This window comes from Rhinopithecus roxellana, chromosome 7, assembly GCF_007565055.1.
Source record: "Rhinopithecus roxellana isolate Shanxi Qingling chromosome 7, ASM756505v1, whole genome shotgun sequence".
Classification (NCBI taxonomy): Eukaryota; Metazoa; Chordata; class Mammalia; order Primates; family Cercopithecidae; genus Rhinopithecus; species Rhinopithecus roxellana.
This window is the reverse complement of record NC_044555.1, coordinates 85,346,108-85,366,401: the sequence shown is the minus strand read 5'-3', so window position 1 is coordinate 85,366,401 and position 20,294 is coordinate 85,346,108. Positions and strand designations below refer to the sequence as shown.

Here is a 20,294-nt window from a genome sequence, read left to right as displayed (position 1 = left end):
AGCCTCGACCTTCAGGGCTCAAGTGATCCTTCCACCTCAGCCTCCCAAGTAGCTGGGACTCCAGGTGCACACCACCGTGCCTGGCTAATTTTTATATTTTTCATAGAGATGGAGTTTTGCCATGTTGCCCAGGCTGGTCCCAAATTCCTGGGCTCAAGAGATCCTCCCACCTCAGCCTCCCAAAGTGTTGGGATTACAGTCATGAGCCACCACGCCTGGCCTCATCTGGCTTTTTTATCTTTACAGTGATCTTCACAGTGAGGCAGAAAGAACAGGGGTGTCGTCCTGTATTTTACCAAAAGATGCTGCCATTCTGTAAATATACTGTAGCAATACAGACTCCAAAATGAATGTTGACTGTCAGCAATAATGAGCACAGAGATTTAGCAGCAGGTACCAAAGGAGATATGAGCTTGTTGCACTAGCGAGCAGGGCTGTGCTCTCAAGCTGAGGAAACACCAGTCACTGGACCACAGCCTGGTGAGCCCTTATCCCTGGAAATGGTTTTCTCTCAGACACATCCTTTAGGGCACTTCCGTATGCAGCAGATTTAGCAATCCTGGAAAAGGTCAAGGAAAAGGAAGAGGAGGGAATGGAGGAGAGGCAGATTAGAGCAGCCTCTTGTTGACCTGTGTGGGGTTCTTCCCTGGTGGACTGTCAGCCCTGTGAGGGCAGGCATTCTGTGTGGCATGTCACTAAGTCTGCAGTACAAGCTCAGTGCTTGGCACATGGTAGCAAATGTTTAGAGGAAGGAGCAGGAAAGGATGGACGATGGATGCTTGCAAGACTGAAGTGATCGATGGACATCAGTGGCAAGATCCCTGGTTTAGGAAACCTTGCTTCTTAGTCGCAGTTCTGCCACTAATCAGCTCTGTGACTTGAGCGCGTGGATAACAGCACACTTTTTTGCCTCACAGGGTTATCGTGAGAAGACAAAATAGCAGTGTCGAGGGCTTTGGAAAGCACATAGCATTATATTCACGAAAGCGGTGTCAGCTAAGGTGTAATTCTGACAAAAGCATTTTCTTTTGGCTTTATCAGTCATCCCTTTCAAGCCCTGATATCTTCGACTCCCCAAGTCCCGAAGAGGATAAGGAGGAACACATTTCACTTGCGCACAGAGGAGTGGACGCGTCAAAGAAAACTTCCAAGACTGTTACCATATCCCAAGTGAGTGACTAGCCATGGCGAGGGTGTCCCTGTCATTTCATGCATGTGCTAATGATGGGTTATAAACCAAACAAAGATACACAGATAGTGCAGGTGTTTGTCATTCTTCAATGACAGCGATTCTATTACTCATCAAAATCCTCGAGGCATGTTGCAGTCTCCAAAACTAGGCAGAATCCCTGAGATACAAGTTCAGTTGTTTATTTCCCATGTTTCTCTCTTGTGGTTTGATCTCCTCTTCATACCATCACACACACATTCACAAATGCCTTCACACACTACCACCATCACCACAAGCAGAACAATTTAAAAAGCCTTGAGATGTCTAGAGAGAAGACATTAAATATATTAAATGCTGTGCCCTCTGCCCACAGATCTTGTCTTTTATGTTCAAAGCTGGTCACAAATTATAGTTGGAAGATCATAAATATAGATAACTAATGTGGTCTCTTAAAGAAAATTGATTTGGATTCACATTCTATGATAAATTTATAGTCTAAAAACACTTTAATTTTATTCCATGCCCAGAGAATAGTATAGATACTTTAAGTTATTAGTTTATGAGAAACAAGGAAGACACTTAGCTCTTGGCAACTGCACGTAACTTTTAAGGAACATCTTGTATAAATTCTCTTCTTCCTATGAATACGAACCAAGAGTTTAAAATTCCATTTTCTCCCACTAAGCAAACCAAGTCGATTGGAATTATTTTCTCTCAATATTAGCAACTTCTTTCTGTCTAAAAGCAGAAAACTGTAGTCACTTGAAGCAGGAATAGCACAAAGAAATCAGTTTACCGTGGAATTTTCCTTCTCCGTAGATTTAAGAATTTACATGTATAGATTTTCTTACAAATCTGATACAGTATGCAAAACGTGATCCTATACAACAGATCAATTGTAATTATTCACAAAACCGAAGCATTCTTTCTTTATAAAAGGATTCCATTTGCAGAAATTGGATTCCTAGACCCGTTTTTTTCTGGTGACTCTAGGTATAGGTTCATTCTGACATCCCTGGGGTGTCTCTACAGTGACATCTACTGGTGGACAGTGGGTTTTCACGGTTCTGATTTGCACAGTTCTATCCCATTAGCCTGTTTTACTTCCCCGGAGTTGTCATGTCGTGCTCTTCACTGCTTCTAGAAATTCCACTTGAACTAATTTGATCTAGGGAAGGTGGTGGCCTATACTCTGTGAGGGCTTTAAAATTGCTCAGTAGCCGAAATGGGCCGGGAGAGCAAGTCATGTAGGAAATGCCAAGGGAAGCCTTGATTCAAGAAGTGTCTGGAAGTCAGTCAGTGCAAAGGCATTGATTGGTGGGTCACAGGAGTATGGGAGGTCCGCAAGGATGCAGGATGGGAAACAGGAAAAGGCATAAGCCCAGGAATAGGTGACAAGCAAAGGAGAGAAGGACAGGAGAGCGCAAATCTTCAGACTCAGGTAGCCACAGTTGCAGTGCTGGACTTGAGGGATCTGGTTGATAGGGAATTGACTCCCCGTTTCCGCCGGTTGTTACCTATGAGTCTTGGGGAACTACTCGGCCACCTCTTTAAGCCTCCGTTTTCTGCTTGGTAAAATGCTTGTGCCAACCAATCGTTGTTCAAATTGTCTAGCCGGTGTCCGGCATGTGATCATTGCTCCAGAAATGTCAGTTCCTCTTCCCTCTTACTCTAACTCCTACTAATGATAAAGCACGGGCTGGTGGAGCTGTATCCCTGGCAGCAGAGAGCGCTTTTCCTCAATGGTAACTTGGCAGAAAAAAGGCGAGCAGAGAGGCTCGGAATGATGGCCCATCTGCTTTTGGCTTTCTCTGCCTAGTCTCTCCCTCTAGCACAGCCTGAATCCAGACTCTGCCTCCTCACCATGCCAGCCAAGCCCCTTTTGGCTCCTGTGCTGGGGTGGCCTGCTGGGTACCTGCTGCTGGAGGGAGTCTCGCGGCCGTGTTGCCAAGCTTCACCACCAGTCTCTACTTCTGCCCTACTGCTTATCCTCCCCGCCTCCCAACATCCTGTCCCACTCTTTTCCCTCCTTGCCACCTGCCTCCCAGCTCCCTTGTTGGTGCCTTCTCCCCCAGGGGCCTACTGGGCACCCCTCTTCTCTCTCATCTATGACTGTCCTTCCTGGGCCCTCCTGGCCTTCTCAGGACACTCTTTCTCCATCAGGCCTCCCCTGCCAGTCTCCTCCATCTTCAGCCTGGCCCTTCGCTGGCTCTTTCTCTCAGCGTATCGTGCAGCTTAGGGTCTCCCCAGTCCTCCAGTCCTGGAAAGTGAACGGAACCCTTCCCTGATCCCACCTCCCCCTGAGGCTTCCGCATGAGCATGCTCCCTCTCTCCTGTCTTCCTGCCTCAAACAAGTTTCTGGAAAGAGAGTCCTAAACTTGCAGGCCACACCTTCGCCTCCCATCCAGGTGCTCATCTGCCACCAGCAGGTTTCTGTCTCCCTGGCTCCACCAAGTGGACTCCACCCAGTTTTCCTCTCAGCACCCTTCACCCACGCATGCAACCACTTTGATCCTTCTGGACTCTCTTCTAGGCCTCTCTTCTGCTTCATCCCCTCTCCTCCTCCTCTTTCCCAGTCACTAAGGGCTCCTAAAATCCAATGTGTCAAAAACAGAATTCATTATCTGACTCTTCAACCTGCTGTTTCTCCCATGAAAGGTACAATCTTGATGCCTGGTGTGTCCTGTGTCCACTGCACCCGTGGTCCCTGATCTGTCCTTCCTCCTCCACCCTCTGCATCCTGTCCAGGAACACATCTCCCTGCTCACAAGGCATCTGTTCTATGAGGGCAGGGACTCCATCCTTCTGGCCCACTCCTGCCCCCAGCACTGGGAACAATGCCTGGCGCTCTATGTCGGCTGCGCCTGCCTTCGCTACATCACTCAAAGTTGTCTTGTATCTATCCTCCTAACCACTGCCTGGGTCAAACCCTGACCACTTCTAGCTTACGTTGTGTAAGACTCTCCCAGCAGTTCTCTCCAGCTCCAGATCTGCCAACCCTTAGGCCCTTCTGCAACCAGCATGGTCCTCAGCATGGTGTGCCCTCCTCTCACCCTTTCGCCCAGCTGCTTGTACCTCCCAGCCTTAGCTCTGCCCCCAAGGCCCTCTCTTGCCCCCTCTGATGCTCTAGCAGTACTTCCCACCAATGCATTTTGCTCTGCGGTCTCTAGACCTTTGCCTGGTGTGTTCCCTCCCGCTGCAGCTTGTTTCTCTAAGTGCCCCTCCTTTCCTCTGGCTACTTCTTGGTCCTCCTCCAAGACGAGACTGTCAGTACCTGCTTGCGATACCTGCCCATCTGGATGGCTGGCCCCTTTTCTGTGTTTCTGGGGCTCTGTATGCTCACCTCCCTCTGTGCAGTCATCCCCCCATCGCAGTGCGTTGGTCTGTCTGTCTGTCTGCGCCCCACTGGGTTCTGAGCTCCCTGGAGACCAGGAGAATGCCTCAATGTCTTGTTCACTTCAGAGTTTGTGGTGCCTGGCAAGTAGCTGGGCATCTCGGTGTGTATATTGAACCAGTCGGAAACTCTCTGTCCAGAAAGAAGGTCACATTTAAAATACATAGAAGGCGGCATGTGAGTAAGGGGGACATGCCTGTACCAAGCAGGCCCTTGGTGGCTTGTGGATGAAGGAACAAGTGAATGGAGTGTGTGGAGAGAGGCAGGGACAGTGGTGTTAACAGAGAGTTTGACTAACCAGGACAAAGACACAACACACAAATCCCCATCCCTGAACCCTCCCTGCCTTCCCTCGTCACAGGTGTCCGACAACAAAGCATCCCTGCCGCCCAAGCCGGGGACCATGGCAGCAGGTGGTGGTGGGCCAGCCCCTCTGTCCTCGGCGGTGCCCTCCCCGCTGTCATCCTCTTTGGGAACAGCTGGACACAGAGCCAACTCCCCTTCTCTGTTCGGCACGGAAGGAAAACCAAAGATGGAGCCTGCGGCCAGCAGCCAGGCGGCCGTGGAGGAGCTAAGGACACAGGTCCGCGAGCTGAGGAGCATCATCGAGACCATGAAGGACCAGCAGAAGTGAGTGTCCGGGGACTCTTGGCGGCTGTCACCCAGGTTGCTCTCCGCCAGGCCAGCACCTAGTTCTGAAAGCATGGATCCCAGCCTGCCTTGGATGGCGGGCCTGGTCTCCCCGGTGATGGTGGCAGCAGTGGTGGGAGTGTGTGTAGACCCTGAGAGTCTCAATTTATACTTAAATTATGCTGCATGTTTTTGCTGGACTTTGTGTGCAGGAAGGGCACAGGCTGGCCACGGGGCATAGAGGGATGAGTCCATTGCAGGGACTGATGCTCTCAGCAGACTGCTAAGAAGAAAAGCATTTAAATCCCCCATAAAACACAGTATGTACATGAACCACTTCTTAAATAAGCTCAACAGCTAGCTTTTCCTCTTGCAATAGAAAAATGGCAATTTCTTCACTTAGCTGCTAGATGAAGCAGTTGGCCTGCATTGAGGTACCGGTAATGTGTGAAGAAGACGTAGGGAATCTTGAAGCCCAGGATTTTACATTGAGTAAGATGTTCTCACCATGAGACTGCAGTGGGCAGGGCGGGGCGGGGCAGGTCTTTCTCCATGCATGGCTGCACACACACTCTCGCCACATCTCTAATCCTCAAAGAGCACTTAGATGAGGAGAAAGACCTGGACACAAAAATAAGTATCATACATCAATATCATCCAGGATGTGGTTTGCAATGACAAAGCCCATAGGAGGATTAGAAGTAGAGAATGGGCACAGTGGCTCATGCCTGTAATCCCAGCACTTTGGGAGGCCAAGGCAGGTGAATCACCTGAGGTCAGGAGTTTGAGACTAGCCTGGCCAACATGGCAAAACCCTATCTCTACTAAAAATACAAAAAATTAGTTGGGCACGGTGGCGTGTGCCTATAATCCCAGCTACTTGGGAGGCTGAGGCAGAATTGCTTGAACCCGGGAGGCGGAGGTTGCAGTGAGCCGAGATTGCGCCACGGCACTCCAGCCTGGGTGACAGAGCGAGACTCCATCTCAAAAAAAAAAAAGTAGGGAGGCACTGCTCTGAGTAAACTGAGGTTCGAGGATTTTAGGGATCAGTTGGCTGTTTCTTGAGAGGATCAGGGGAGGCATCTCAAAGAGTTATTTCCCGGGTAGGATTTTGAACAATGATTTAGGATTGCTAAGAGCGTACTACTCCAGCAGCGAGAACATCATGTAGATTCCTGGTCACACGGGGCAGCCTGGTGAGGTCAGCGCATCCCCAGGCGACTGGCCTTCTTGGATTGGAGGTGCCTGGGGTGGTGACAGGGGATGCAGCCAGAGACTTACAGCGATGAAGCCCTCTGCCAGTCTGGGGCCAGCAGAAGCCCTGTCACCTGCCTCTTTCTACGTGGCTAGAGGGCCCTAATGTGTTTTATGGTTACTTTGCAGGAATAACTGGGTTAAGCAAAGTTAATTTCTTTTCTGAAGGGCTCTTCAGAGCCTTCCCTTTGCATTGGGAGGATGGAGAGGATAGCATATGCAAGGTGTCCCACACCTGTTTAATCATAGAACCTTTTTTTTCTAGAGCATCCTAGGATGAGGGTTCCATGGAATTCGCTTTGAGCAATGTGGCTCCAAGCAGGTCCTGTTCTACTCAGGCTGGGTGGTGCCATATGGAATTGAAGCCTCTTGGACTTACCCCAGCCTGGAAGAGATCCGTCAGATTAATATACAGGACTGGCAGGATGCTACTTGAGAGGGAATCCTGGGGCCAGCCAGGCTACCTCTAACCCCTTAAAGTCCCCAGCTCCTATCTGGCTCTGGAGGTTACTCATTTGGCTACCCAAAGGCCCCATCCATGTCCAGGTTACCTGTTTCCCTTGCCTAGACAGGACATCTCAGAGGCCCCAGGACACCCCAGAGCATTGGTTCTTGCCTTCTGAACAGGACCATCATGGTATCAGACTGGCTTGAATTCAGGGCTTTAGCCCTTTGGACCCTCTGAGAGATGCCTGCAACGTCTGAAATGGCCTGTGCTTCGGGGCTGCCACACCATGTTTCTCCCGCACTGTGAAGCCTGCAAATGGTTGGTGGGAATTGTCTTTCCCCGGCCAAAATCTCTTGAATCAACACCCCACGGTGGCCTCTCTTCCAAGTCCTGCCTTTTGCTACCTACGTCAGTCTGGCCTTTGTGCCCAGGGTCAGTGGGTCCCTACTAGTCTCTCGTGTTAGCTTTCTTGTCACTTTCCTGTTAGCCTTCAACTCAAGTCCACGCCAGCTCTCCTTATCCCCAAATAAGCTGGTTCTCACCTCCCTGCTTTTCCCTGGCTTTTCTCTCTCAATTCCCCTGTCTTTCTTCCTCCTCATAGACTTAACACTAATTTTCATTTTACTAGTTCAAGACTTGGTGACTTTCTTTGGACGGCTTTCCCCAATTAACTGCTCACAGCTGGACTGCTTGAGGCTTTGCCTGCCAGTCTCCTGGGGTTGGAACATTTGCTTGGAGTCTCACCTTCTTCCTTCCTAATCCCTAAGTAGTACCCACTGAGATATGGGTGCATAATGTGTGCTTAAACAAATACAGTAATGAATCACAACTGGTTCACATCAGTTGTGATATAAACCCAGTATGTTGACAGCAGAGCTGGGACACTGCCCCAGAGATAGGGACTATCATGGTGCTCATCCGAAGTGAGAAAATGCAATATAACTTCCACCTTATTTTACTGTGGTGTGTCAGCCATCTTTGTTTCTTGATTTTCCATCCAGTCTGTAAAAATATGCATGTAAAATGGAGTGTTCGATACCTTAAAATGGAGGACAGCTCTCTGCCCAGTGTTTGGATGCTTGCAGTGTCCTAAGTATAGAGCCCTGACTTTGTGGGATGGTTAGTGTTGTGCACTTCATTATTTTTAATGTTGGAAAGGGCATTAGGCCATGGATCCTAAGTCATGCCAGTTTCTCTAAGACATGATTGCCATGCCATTACGCCAATTATTTTACCCCCAAGTTTTTGGGACTTACTGTGTAGGATTTTGTGAGAATCTATGAAAACATACCAGTAACCTTTTAGCAATTAAAAACCCTGTTGAAAATAAACGAAATAGGCCAGGCGTGGTGGCTCACGCCTGTAATCCTAGCACTTTGGGAGGCTGAGGCGGGCAGATTACCTGAGGTCAGGGGTTCGAGACCAGCCTGGCCAACATGGTGAAACCCCATCTCTACTAAAAATACAAAAATTAGCCAGGCATGGTGATGCATGCCTGTAATCACAGATACTCGGGAGGCTGAGGCAGGAGGATCGCTTGAACCCAGGAGGCAGAGGTTGCAGTGAGCCAAGATCACCCCACTGAACTCCAGCCTGGGTGACAGAGTGACACTCCATCTCAAAAATTAATAATAATAAAAATAAATAAATAAATAAATAAATAAAATAAAGGAAATATATATATGGAGTGGTAAAAACATCTGCAATAAAAATGAAGAGCCAGGCTTAGTGGTTCATGTCTGTAATCCCAGCACTTTGGGAGGCTGGGTCGGGCAGATCACTTGAGGTCAGGAGTTCAAGACCAGCCTGGGCAACATAGTGAGACCCCATCTCTACAAAAATAATTTTAAAAATTGGCCTGGCACAGTGGTGTGCACTTGTAGTACTAACTACTCAGGAGGCTGAGGTGGGAGGATCGCTTGAGTTTGGGAGGTTGAGGCTGCAGTGAGCCGTGATCGTGCCACTGCACTTCAGCCTGAACAATAGAGCAAGACCTTGTCTCAAAAAAAAAAAAAAAAATTATAGTAAGTACATTTAAAGCCCAGTGATTGTGTAATAAAGGAGTGGTTATGGGGAAGATGACAGAATATGAACCTGTCATATTCTGACAGGTTACGTGAAGTCTAGTCATTGGGCAAGTCAGGACACCATGCTGAGCCTCAGTTGCCCCATCTTCTCCTTTTGGGAGAAGTTTGGACTAAGGGATTTCAAAGGTCACTTCCACAACCACCAGCTGCTGGCTACATATTTTAGGGGCCCCAGAATAATGGCAAGCCTTTCTGCCTGAAACAAATTTTAAGCAGTAACAATGCAAAAAAAAAAAAAAAAAATGGTGTTTTGTCCACAGTTTCTTTGTGAAAAAGGATCAGATGGATTTTGTAGTGATAATAAGAGGTTTCTGATCTCTGATGAGGGAAGTCTGGGATTTTGGTTAATTTCATTGCCATTTGCTTTTCAGACGAGAGATTAAACAGTTATTGTCTGAGTTGGATGAAGAGAAGAAAATCCGGCTTCGGTTGCAGGTGAGTCCCTTTGGGTTCTGTTGCCTGTGAGTCCTAGGCTCAGTGGGACAGGACAGAGTCAGGGCTTTTATTTCAAAAATAAATGATTGTCACCTCTCTGCAGATCTGGATACATTTCCTGTGACCATTTTCTTAGACTCGTATAGGCTTACTACATATCATTTCCCCAGGAAGTCTTGGGGAAGGGAAACATTAGGAAATGTGCCCCAAATTGGGGTTCTCATTTGGAATTTATCTTTTTTTTTTTTTTTCTTTTTGAGACAGAGTATCGCTCTGTCACCCAGGCTGGAGTGCCCTGGTGCGATCTTGGCTCACTGCAACCTCCGCCTCCCGGTTTCAAGTGATTCTTCTGCCTCAGACTCCCAATTAGCTGGGACTACAGGCACATGCCACTACACCCGGCTAATTTTTTGTATTTTTAGTAGAGATGGGGTTTCACCGTGTTAGCCAGGATGGTCTCGAGCTCCTGACCTCAGGTGATCTGCCTGCCTCAGCCTCCCAAAGTGCTAGTATTACAGGTGTGAGCCACGGCAACTGGCCTGGAATTTATCTTAAACATCTCTGCGAAAAGCCCCTCCACCACCTCCATTTCCAAGAGGCCTCATTATATGTGGTCACTAGGGCTCCAGGGGCCACAGTTGTCCACGTTCAGGGGCATTTGCTCTTGATTTCTCACTGATGGCCATTTCTGTCCTGCCAGGCCATTAGAGCTCTGTCCCCTGTAGCTTCTGATTCAACACTGCCGTTACCAAATGGCAGAGAATGCGTGGGAGTTCTGATTGACCAAAGGTAGACTTTCAGCTTTCATCCAGTTGGTGCCCTTGTGGTGATGGGGGCCCATGCTGCTTAACAAAGGATAGGTAGCTGCTTGCCATCATTTTGGGGTTACTGACAGACACCCCCTTGAGCCAACCACAACTGCCTTCCAACACTGCCAGATGGCCCAGCCTGATAGGACCGCCTGCTCTACCCTCTGGCTAGGAAACTGGAATTACTGCTGCTTTTGACAAACTTTGCAGCCTGGCAGCCTGAGAGTCAAAATGTTCACCATTTCCTAGTGCTTCGTGTCTGTGTGCCTGTTCTGTGTTGATGGCACTTCTGGCATTGCTATTGATTGTCCATTCCGATGTCATGTCACCTTTAAAATTGTCAGGTACATAGTTTTCTTTCAGTCGACCAGGTTTATAATCTTTCAGCTTCTATAAAACCAGCCGATTCATTATGACTTTGTTCCATTCTTATTTTTCTCTTTCTAGATGGAAGTGAATGACATAAAGAAAGCTCTACAATCAAAATGAATACTTGATCAATGAAATGTCACATTATTCATCCTGAGTCCGAGACTCAAATTTTCTGCCCCAGCCAAAATAATCTTGTGCCAAAAGATTAAAGGTTTGCCTCAAAATGTCCCTGTTTGAAAGATTAGCACAAAAGTCTTGATAGCACAACACAAATTCCATCCAAGAGGAGAATCTTCCCCAGGGTTTAGTCCTGGGGCTGGCACTCGTTGTGACTTACACAGAGCAAAATTGTGCTAAAGGCTTTTCTACTCTGAGATCTGAATGCGAAATGAAAACTCAGGCAGTTTAGTCCATAGTGGTACTATTTTGATGATATTTTCCATTAATAAAATGTAATTTCAGATTATTCGTTTACAAGCTTTATAATTTTATGATTTTTTTAATCGTGTTTTGTCACAGACTTCCCTAGTGTTTGTACTACACGTAGTCAGAAGCGAGTGTCCTTTTCTTTTGCTTCAGGCTGAGAGCTGCCTCGCTCTTTGTCCCCCCATTAGGATTCTATTACATATGCAATTGTAGGCTCAACCTGTCCCTTCCCCTGCCAGCAAACCCCACCACCCTAAGAGAAATTTTAGCTTATATATGATGGTATATTTACAAAAAGAGAAAGAGAAAATCTGGTATTTGCAATGATCTGTGCCTTCTTTTTACCACCCTCTTGATTGGAGCTTTTGTGATGCAGCTACCATGATTCAAAAAAATTAAAAAATTAAAATTAAAAAAAAAGTCTGCCACTTATCCAAGTCCACTAGAGGCCACTGTCTTCAAAGCTTCTCTCACCCTAGCCAAAGGTCCTAAGAGGAGACAGCTGTGAAGTTGGGCGTGCTCTGTGGTACCAGCTGTGACTTTTATATTTCTCCTAGTTTTAGGTTGTTCATGAAACTAGAAATGTCATCCCTGCTTGATTTTTCATCAGCCAAGTTAAACCCCTGCTTTCTGTCCTTTGCACCTTTTGCGTGAACAGAATATGCATTATTAAAGCAAAAATAAATAAAAGTAAAATGCAAATGAAAACAAGGGGGGGAAAGTTGTATTATTTCCTGCACTGGGTTACCCGTGTGTGTTATCGTTTAAACTGTATTCACATAATGTCATTTGCCTTGCTCACTTGTAACCCCTTCCTCAGGTCCAAGAGAATGGGAGGAGGGTCATGTTGAAGTGTAGCCATTGGAACTTTCTTGCATTTATGGAGTTGCTTTTTCTTTCCCAAGGAAACTGATGTTTGCCTGTCCGCTTTATCTTTGTAGTACATGAACAGTTCAGCCTTAGACTATGTAACTGTTTTCTCATCCTTAGCTGAAAATGAGGAGCCTACTGTATTGCGAGACTGTTCAGGGGTAGGGGTGGAAGGGGTGGTCCCTTAATGGCCCCTGAAGATGTTGGATGTGTTTCTCGAAAGCTGCTTTGTCTATTTCCTGAGTTTAATAGTGAAACTACTAAACATTCATAGATTTGCACAGCCACAAAGAATGAGAGTTAATGATACTGAAGAAGTGATGCAAAAAAATCACATTATTGGTCATTGATAGTATTACAAATAAATGTGTCTTCCTTTCTCTTCTTCCCTCCCTCCCCCTGCCTTCCTCTTGCCTATGTGCTCATCCTTGCTACCTGAGGCTGTTATTTCCCTCCAAGTATTTACTTGAGCCCGAACACCTCGGTCTTCCTGGGTGGGGGCACAGTTAAGGGAAGGGAGTGTATAAGGAAGGAAACCTCACACCCTCCATTCCCATCCCTGGATATATTGCCTTTTCAGCAGCCTTGGGTTCAGTGTGCTTGGAGTCAGGAGTGCCAAGTTCCCAAGAGCAGCGTAAAATATCCCTGTACCCCTTGACAGTTTTAAGCATTTCTGCATTAAACTCGAAGATTCCAGAGATTCCCCACCATCTAATGATCTAAGAATGCAGATTGGATTCTTCAATGTTCAAATTTCTCATCTACTTATGAAAATCCCTAATTATATAGTTTTATATAACGTGTATACAGAGTAGGATTGTTGATTAAATTGAGCGGTTGGAACACCCTCATGGGGCACTGGCAACATGGAATGTAGAGAGCTGATGTCTTCCCCCTCATAGAGGCCATTGGCTTCCTTTGCATAAGGAGAGGGAGAAGTGATTCTGGAAGGAGAAGTTGGCATGTACAGCTTCATTGCTGCCCCTCGGGGTACCCAGCAAGAGGATTCTGCATCAAGGAACTGGATGAGCCGCTACCCAAACAGCCACCATCTTTACTCTTGACAAAATGGACCCATCGAGAATGTTGAAAAGCTTGGAAGTATCACTTTTGAAAAAAAAAAAAAATTATTTTGCATTCAGCATGGACTCGACCAGGCATCTATGGAGATTATTTTTTTGCTTCATTTTATAAAGTTGTATTTAGAAAAGTCTTAAGTATTGTGCTTTGTAAAGAAGATGATTAAAATGAAATTTTGTGAGAATAGTTTTGTTCAAAGTTGTCATGGTCCAAGAGGAATGATTTTTTTTTTTTTTTGGAATACCATTTTTCTCCACTTTATACAATTTGATTTCTCTCGTAGAAATATCCTTAGAAGACGTGGAATATAGTGCCTCCCCCCATCTTTCCCAAGTGAACAGAAATAATCTGTGAAATCTGTGCCTGTGAATTCTATTTTTTAAATTGTTCAGTTTTATACTCATATCTAATCAGAAAATGCCAGTTAGGTATAAATTCTTTTTTAGTGTAAAAATTTTGAAGTCATCATTATTCAAATAACTGTGTAAGGCCTTTTTTCTTTTTTGAGACGGGGTCTCTGTCATCCAGGCTGGAGTGTGATGGTGTGATCTCTGCTCACTGCAACCTCCACCTCCCGGGCTCAAGTGATTCTTCTGCCTCAGCCTCCCCAGTAGCTGGGATTACAGGCGCCTGCCACCGCGCCTAGCTAATTTTTGTATTTTTAGGAGAGACGGGGTTTCACCCTGTTGGCCAGGCTGGTCTCAAATTCCTGACTCAGGTGATCTGCCCGTCTCGGCCTCCCAAAGTGCTGGGATTACAGGCATGAGCCACTGCACCCGGCCAAGCCACTTTTATTCACACACAGTCCTCTAGGTGGCATGCTCAAGTACATGATTTGCTTTCTTCCATAAGGACATCCTGTATGTGTCCTCGCACGTGTCTTTGCTTATTAGTGGCAGGGTTTTCTTTCCTTTTATAACCCGTTCCTTGATGGGAAAACTGCAGGATGTGTACTTTATTGCTCAAAGTCGCCACGGTCTGTATAAAAATAATTCCCAGGTCCCACAAAGGCCTTTGTATTGTAATGCGAGGTCATCATGGTCCCCTTTTTGTGGTATGAGATTAGGTTTTAGTCCTCTAGTTATTTTAGCACAAATTAACATCGAGATGTTTTGGCACCAAGGGGGCTTGATGAAAGCTTCCCTCTTTGGTTTTGTACAAATGAGAACTGTAACAAAGCACGCATGCGTGGGTGACTGGCATTCAGCATGACTGATTGTGGCGTCCGACAGAGGGAAGCCTTGGCACTTAGGACCTAAGCCCAGGGAAGAAGATGCTGTGCCCAAAATTAGCACAAGTGAAGGAGCACAATGGCCAAGCCAGAAATAAGTATCAGTGGTGTAAGGACAGGCAAGGCTCGGGTCTCTTAAGAGGATGAACTTTTCCTGTCACTCCTAGTCTTGTTCCTAGGGTCACCAAGGCTTGGTTCCCAACATGTGGAGCAGAGGCAGCCCGTGCAACTGAGAAGAATCCATGAAGTTGGTACAGGTTTCCACATGATGGTTTTACTTTATGCCCCCCCCCCTTTTTTTTCTTTCTTTTTTTTTTTTTTTTTTTTTTGAGGTAGAGTCTCAGTCTGTCGCCCAGGCTGGAGCGCAGTGGTGCGATCTTGGCTCACTGCAATCTCCACCTCCCGGGTTCAAGTGATTCTCCCACCTCAGCCTCTCAAGTAGCTGGGACTACAGGCGCCCGCTACCATGCCCAGCTAATTTTTGTATTTTTAGTAGAGATGGGGTTGCACCATGTTGGCCAGGCCAGTCTCAAACTCCTGACCTCAGGTGATCCACCCACCTCGACCTCCCAAAGTGCTGAGATTACAGGCGTGAGCCACCATGCCCAGCCTATTTCATGTCTTTTGAATTGATCCCAAATTGAAGTGGCTGTGGGGGCAGACCCTTTCCACAAATGACAGCGTGCTCATCGTGTTTGTGAATTTGGAATTCGCAATAAAATGGGCTCTCCTTTTTTCTTGTTGGAGCAATAGGTGATAACTTATTTCAACCAAACAATAGAACAAGGTGATATAGTAGGTTGTAGCTAGAATTTTCTGAGGACAAAGAAAAAAAACAAAAATAAAAAAACTGAATTCCTGGCAAACCAGCTTCATGGAGCCATTCTCTTTAAGTAGCAACAAGTTTAATTAAATTATGCAGATGATTATGTAACAATGTCATTTTACTCTTGAATGCTCCCTGTTCCCACCCACCCCATGGAATATTACCAGTTCTCCAGAAAGCTAAGATTTGTTAGCAAGCTTTGAGCTCTTTGATGGGAAGGTGCCCTGGAAATGCAAATTTTCATTATAGCTTCTATTAATTTAAAAAAGGAAAAAAAAAAAAGGCCAGGCGTGGTGGCTCACACCTGTAAATTCCAGCACTTTGGGAGGCCGAGGCAGGCAGATCACCAGAGGCCAGGAGTTCGAGACCAGCCTGGCCAACATGGTGAAACCCAGTCTCTACTAAAAATACCAAAAATTAGCTGGACGTGGCAGCAGTTGCCTGTAATGCCAGCTACTCAGGAGGCTGAGACAGGAGAATCGCTTGAACCCGGGAGGTGGAGGTTGCAGTGAGCCAAGATCATGCCATTGCACTCCAGCCTGGGCAACAAGAGCGAAACTCCATCTCAAAAAAAAAAAAAAAAAAAAAGTGCCGGGCGCAATGGCTCATGCCTGTAATCCCAGCACTTTGGAAGGCCGAGGTGGGCAGATCACGAGGTCAAAGAGATGGAGACCATCCTGGGCCACATGGTGAAACCCTGTCTCTACTAAAAATACAAAAAAAAAAAAAAAAAAAAAAAAAATTAGCTGGGTGTGGTGGCGCATGCCTGTTGTCCCAGCTACTCGGGAGGCTGAGGCAGGAGAATTGCTTGAACCTGGGAAGGGGAGGTTGCAGCGAGCCAAGATCACGCCACTGCACTCCAGCCTGGTAACAGAGTGACACTCTCTCTCAAAAAAATAAATAAAAATAGAACTTTTAAGGGATTTACAAACCAATTTTTAACCCAGCTGATGAAAGCCATCCTGAAACCAATGAAAAAATATGAAGAAATCAATAACATTTCCAAGGTTATTTCCTCCAGAGAAAAACAGAAATGTCTGGCCAGGCGAGGTGGCTCATGCCTATAATCTCAACACATTGGAAGGCCAAGGTGGGCAGATTGCCTGAGCTCAGGAGTTCGAGACCAGCCTGGCCAACATGGTGAAACCCTGTCTCCACTAAAATACAAAAAATTAGTTGGATGTGGTGGTGCACGCCTTTAATCCCAGCTATGTGGGAGGTTGAGGCACAAGAATTGCTTGAATCTGGGAGGTGGAGTTTGCAGTGAGCTGAGATTGTGCCACTGCACCCAAGCCTGGGTAACTGGAGTGAAACCCTGTCTCAAAGAAAAAAAAGAAAACAGAGATGTCTTAGGAGACATACAGCAGATTCTTTTCAAGCATCATGAATATTTCCTAGACTCAATCAGAAAATCAAGAATTTGGCTGGGGCTGAAACTCTGCCCTTGAATGCCAAAGGGAAATAGATGAATAGGGAGTAAACGGACGCCTGTATGAAATGCCTGCGCATCTCCCTGCTGTCGTCCCAAGGCAGCTCTCAGAAAATGTTCTTTGTTCTCAATCAGGGCAGTTTTCTTGGAGGAAGTACATCTGGAAGGAGGAGAAGGACATGAATTGAGAGAGGAATTCTCAGAGGAAGCTTCAGGCCTGAAGGTAGAACTGATATCTGCTTTGATAGGGATGCATGTGGTGCTGAGAATCTGGGTGGGGTGATGAGGAAGACAAAACAGTACAGCTGAGGGTGACAACTTTCGGGGTAATTGAGGATACTTCACATGCTGAGGATGGGCCTGTTGATGAAAGTCCCACCAATGAATCTTCCATGTCTTAAAAATGTTTAGGCCAGGCCAGGCACGGTGGCTCACGCCTGTAATCCCGGCATTTTGGGAGGCCGAGGCAGGAGGATCACCTGAGGTCAGGAGTTTGAGACCAGCCTGGCCAATATGGTGAAACCCCATCTCTACTAAAAGTACAAAAATTAGCCAGGCGTGGTGGCGGGCACCTGTAATCCCAGCTACTTGGGAGGCTGAGGCAGGAGAATCGCTTGAACCTGGGAGGCGGAGGTTGCAGTGAGCTGAGATGGTGCCACTGCACTCCAGCCTGGGTGACAGAGCGAGACTCCCTTTTAAAAAAGAAAAAAAAAAAAAAAAGTTTAGGCCGGGCATGGTGGCTCACGCCTGTAATCCTAGAATTTTGGGAGGCCAAGGGAGGTGGATTGCTTGAGCTCAGGAGTTCAGTGCCAGTCTGGGCAACATAGGGAGACCCCATCTCCACACACACACAAAAAAAATACAAAAATTCGCCAGGCTTGGTGGTATGTGCCTGAAGTCCCAGCTACTCAGGAGGCTGAAGTGGGAGGATCACTTAAGCCCAGGAGATTGAGGCTGCAGTGAGCTGTGTTTGCACCACTGCACTCCAGCGTAGGTGAGGGAGTGAGACGGTGTCCCCACTGCCGCCAAGAAAACAAAAAAGGTGTTTAGAGCACCAGAATGGTGACTGTAGGCTCAAATGTAGAACAAAGTCACCTTGAGAATTTTTAGATAACTTTTTTTTTCTGAATATGAAGGGAATATTTATGCCCAAAGTAGAAAATACAAAATATAAAGAGAAGGCAGACATTCTCAGAAACAGCCTTTAATTTTGGTCTCTGATAAGAAGGTCATTCTGCATTTATAGTTTTATAGTCTGGTTTTTATACTTAATTTTTTTGTCTTTTTTTGTGTGAAAACAATTTGTAATGGCTCCATAGTATTCCATCTGTGGATATTCCAGAAAGCATTTGACCAATCTCTTATCTAACATATATAGGGTGCTTATGGTGATGCGCCAGATGCCATGAGAGGTGCTGAATGCGACAGAGTCCCTGCCCTGAAGGAGCTCGGTGTAAAATGGGCAGAAGTAGGCAGGTAAACAGGCAAGTCTTCCTCAGTACAAAACACAACTACACAGAAAAGCCCCCGGAGCTTTGGAGTGACAGAGGAGACATGCCCACTGGAGCCCTGAAGGAGGGAAGGTCAGGGAAGGAGGCGCGTTTGTCATGAACTTAAGTTCTTAACTTTTTAAAATAAAGCTGTCCTGGACATCTTTAGGCATCAATCTATATCCACATTTCTTTTTTATTTATTTTTATTTATTTATTTTGAGATGGGGTCTCACTCTGTCACCCAGGCTGGAGTGCATGCAGTGGTACCATCTCGGCTCACTACAACCTCCATCCCCTGAGCTCAAGGGATCCTCCCTCCTCAGCATTCTAAGTAGCTGAGATCACGGATGCACACCGCCACGCCCGGCTACATTTTGTGTGTGTGTGTGTGTGTGTGTGTGTGTGTGTGTGTGTGTGTATTTTTGGTAGAGACGGGGTTTCACCATGTTGCCCAGGCTGCTCTTGAACTCCTGAGCTCGAGCAATCTGCCTGCCTTGGCCTCCCAAAGTGCTGGGATTACAGGCATGGGCCACTACGCCTGGCCTATGTCCACATTTCTGACCTATCCTTAAGATAATTCCAAAAAGTGGAACGTGAGCATAAGTTGCCTGATACTTTTAGCAAAAATCATCTTTGCCCAATTATAAACTTAGTTCATTATTAACTTTAGCATATACAAGTGACTAACCACCCATCTTTCCTTAAAGTTGCATTTGCCTAAATCCTGATGGGGGTCAGGTCTGGATCTCTTTTTTTCTGATTGGTCACTGTTCCAATGTCACCTCATCAGAGAGGCCCTCCCTACCCCCCTAAATAAAAGAGCAACTTTAGCCTTGACCCACCCCCAGAGTCCCCATATCAATACCTCCTTCATTTATTTTCCCTTGCTTGCTTCGTTTCTGTTTTCAATCTCCCCTCCCTTAGAATGAAACCACTCTGAGGATAGTGACTTTTCTGTCACTGCTCTATCCCCAGCACCTAAAACATTGACAGATATATATTAATAGTAATCACTTAATATGTAGTTGAGTGGATAGATGAATTGGTAATTGTGACTGATGTCAAATGCAATTTATTCTATACATTTGAGCAGCCTGGTTGGACCTTTACTAAAACTTTAGCACCAGACTGGGGCATTAGGGAAGCTCCACAGCAAAAGAAACAGATACAAAGAAAGCCTTCAGAGCACTTTACTTGCATATGAGTCTCAGCCAACACCTGGACCCTAAGGAGAGTGCTTCTTGCATCATCATGGTTCTCAAAACCAAGTTCATATCATCGGAACACCATTTTCTCTAAGACGTCCAGTCACTACCTAGAAACCTGTGGCTACCTCTGTTTTAGAAAATAAAGTTTTATTTTTTCTTATACTCATTCTGGAGGGAAAAAAATGAATTCTGGGCTGAAAATGGTGGCTCACACCTGCAACCAGAGCACTTTGGGAGGCCGAGGCAGGTGGATCACTTGAGGCCAATAGTTCGAGACCAGCCCAGCCAATGTGGTGAAACCACATCTTTCCTACAAATAGAAAAATTAGCTGGGCATGGTGGCACATGCCTGTAATCCCAGCTCTTTGAGAGGCTGAGGCGAGTGGATTGCTTAAGGTCAGGAGTTTGAGACCAGCCTGGCCAACATGGCAAACACCCCGTCTCTACTAAAAAATACAAAAATTAGCCAGGCGTGGTGGCACACACCTGTAATTCCAGCTACTCAGGAGGCTGAGGCACGAGAATCGCCTGAACTCGGGAGGTAGATGTTGCAGTGAGCTGAGATCGCGCCACTGCACTCCAGCCTGGGTGACGGTGAGACAATGTCTCAAAAAAAAAAAAAGGAATTATTTGCTGACTCTTGATGCTTCTCTGAGGTCAGCTGAGAACCTAATTGCTCCCTCTCAGGGCAAACCATCTGCTCTCAAAGTGATGAATAAGTGGGATATGTAGATAAGCGCTGGGCTTCTAGGAAGAGCCATAGAGCAGTGGTTCTTGGAATGTGGTCCCCAAAAGAGCAGCATTAGTATCACCACTGGGGAACTTGGTAGAAATGAAAATTCTTGTGCCCTGTCCCAGGTTTACTGAACCAGAAATTCTGGAAAGCAACCCAACAATCTGTATTTTAACAAGTCCTCTCAGTAATTCTGATGCACGCACAAGTTTGAAGACCACCATCGTGGGGGGCATCAACTCATTCCCAGTGAGTTGTGTGTAGAGTAGCTGACAGCAGTCTTTTCCAGAAATCTCTAGTTGTCCTTGGCTGAAGCAAAGCAAGGTGTACTACTCAGAAATAATGCCATAGTCTATTTGGTTGAAACATATGAAACTAACATTTTTTTAGGTCAAATA

General features: G+C 46.2%; 1 protein-coding gene across 5 annotated transcripts in view; it reads left to right on the top strand.

Moving 5' to 3' along the window:
- SH3KBP1 (SH3 domain containing kinase binding protein 1) overlaps positions 1-13,160 on the top strand; it is a 370,029-nt gene extending 356,869 nt beyond the window's left edge. For 4 of the 5 annotated variants that reach the window (XM_010389053.2, XM_010389055.2, XM_010389054.2 and 1 more), the window contains 4 exons: positions 1,042-1,170; positions 4,927-5,195; positions 9,356-9,419; positions 10,676-13,160. In XM_010389053.2, coding sequence (XP_010387355.1) covers positions 1,042-1,170; positions 4,927-5,195; positions 9,356-9,419; positions 10,676-10,717 — 504 coding nt within the window. In that variant the 3' untranslated portion in view covers positions 10,718-13,160. The remainder of the gene's footprint in view (positions 1-1,041; positions 1,171-4,926; positions 5,196-9,355; positions 9,420-10,675) is intronic. The other variant, XM_010389057.2, reaches the window with a different exon arrangement.
- The last annotated feature ends 7,134 nt before the right edge of the window (positions 13,161-20,294 follow it).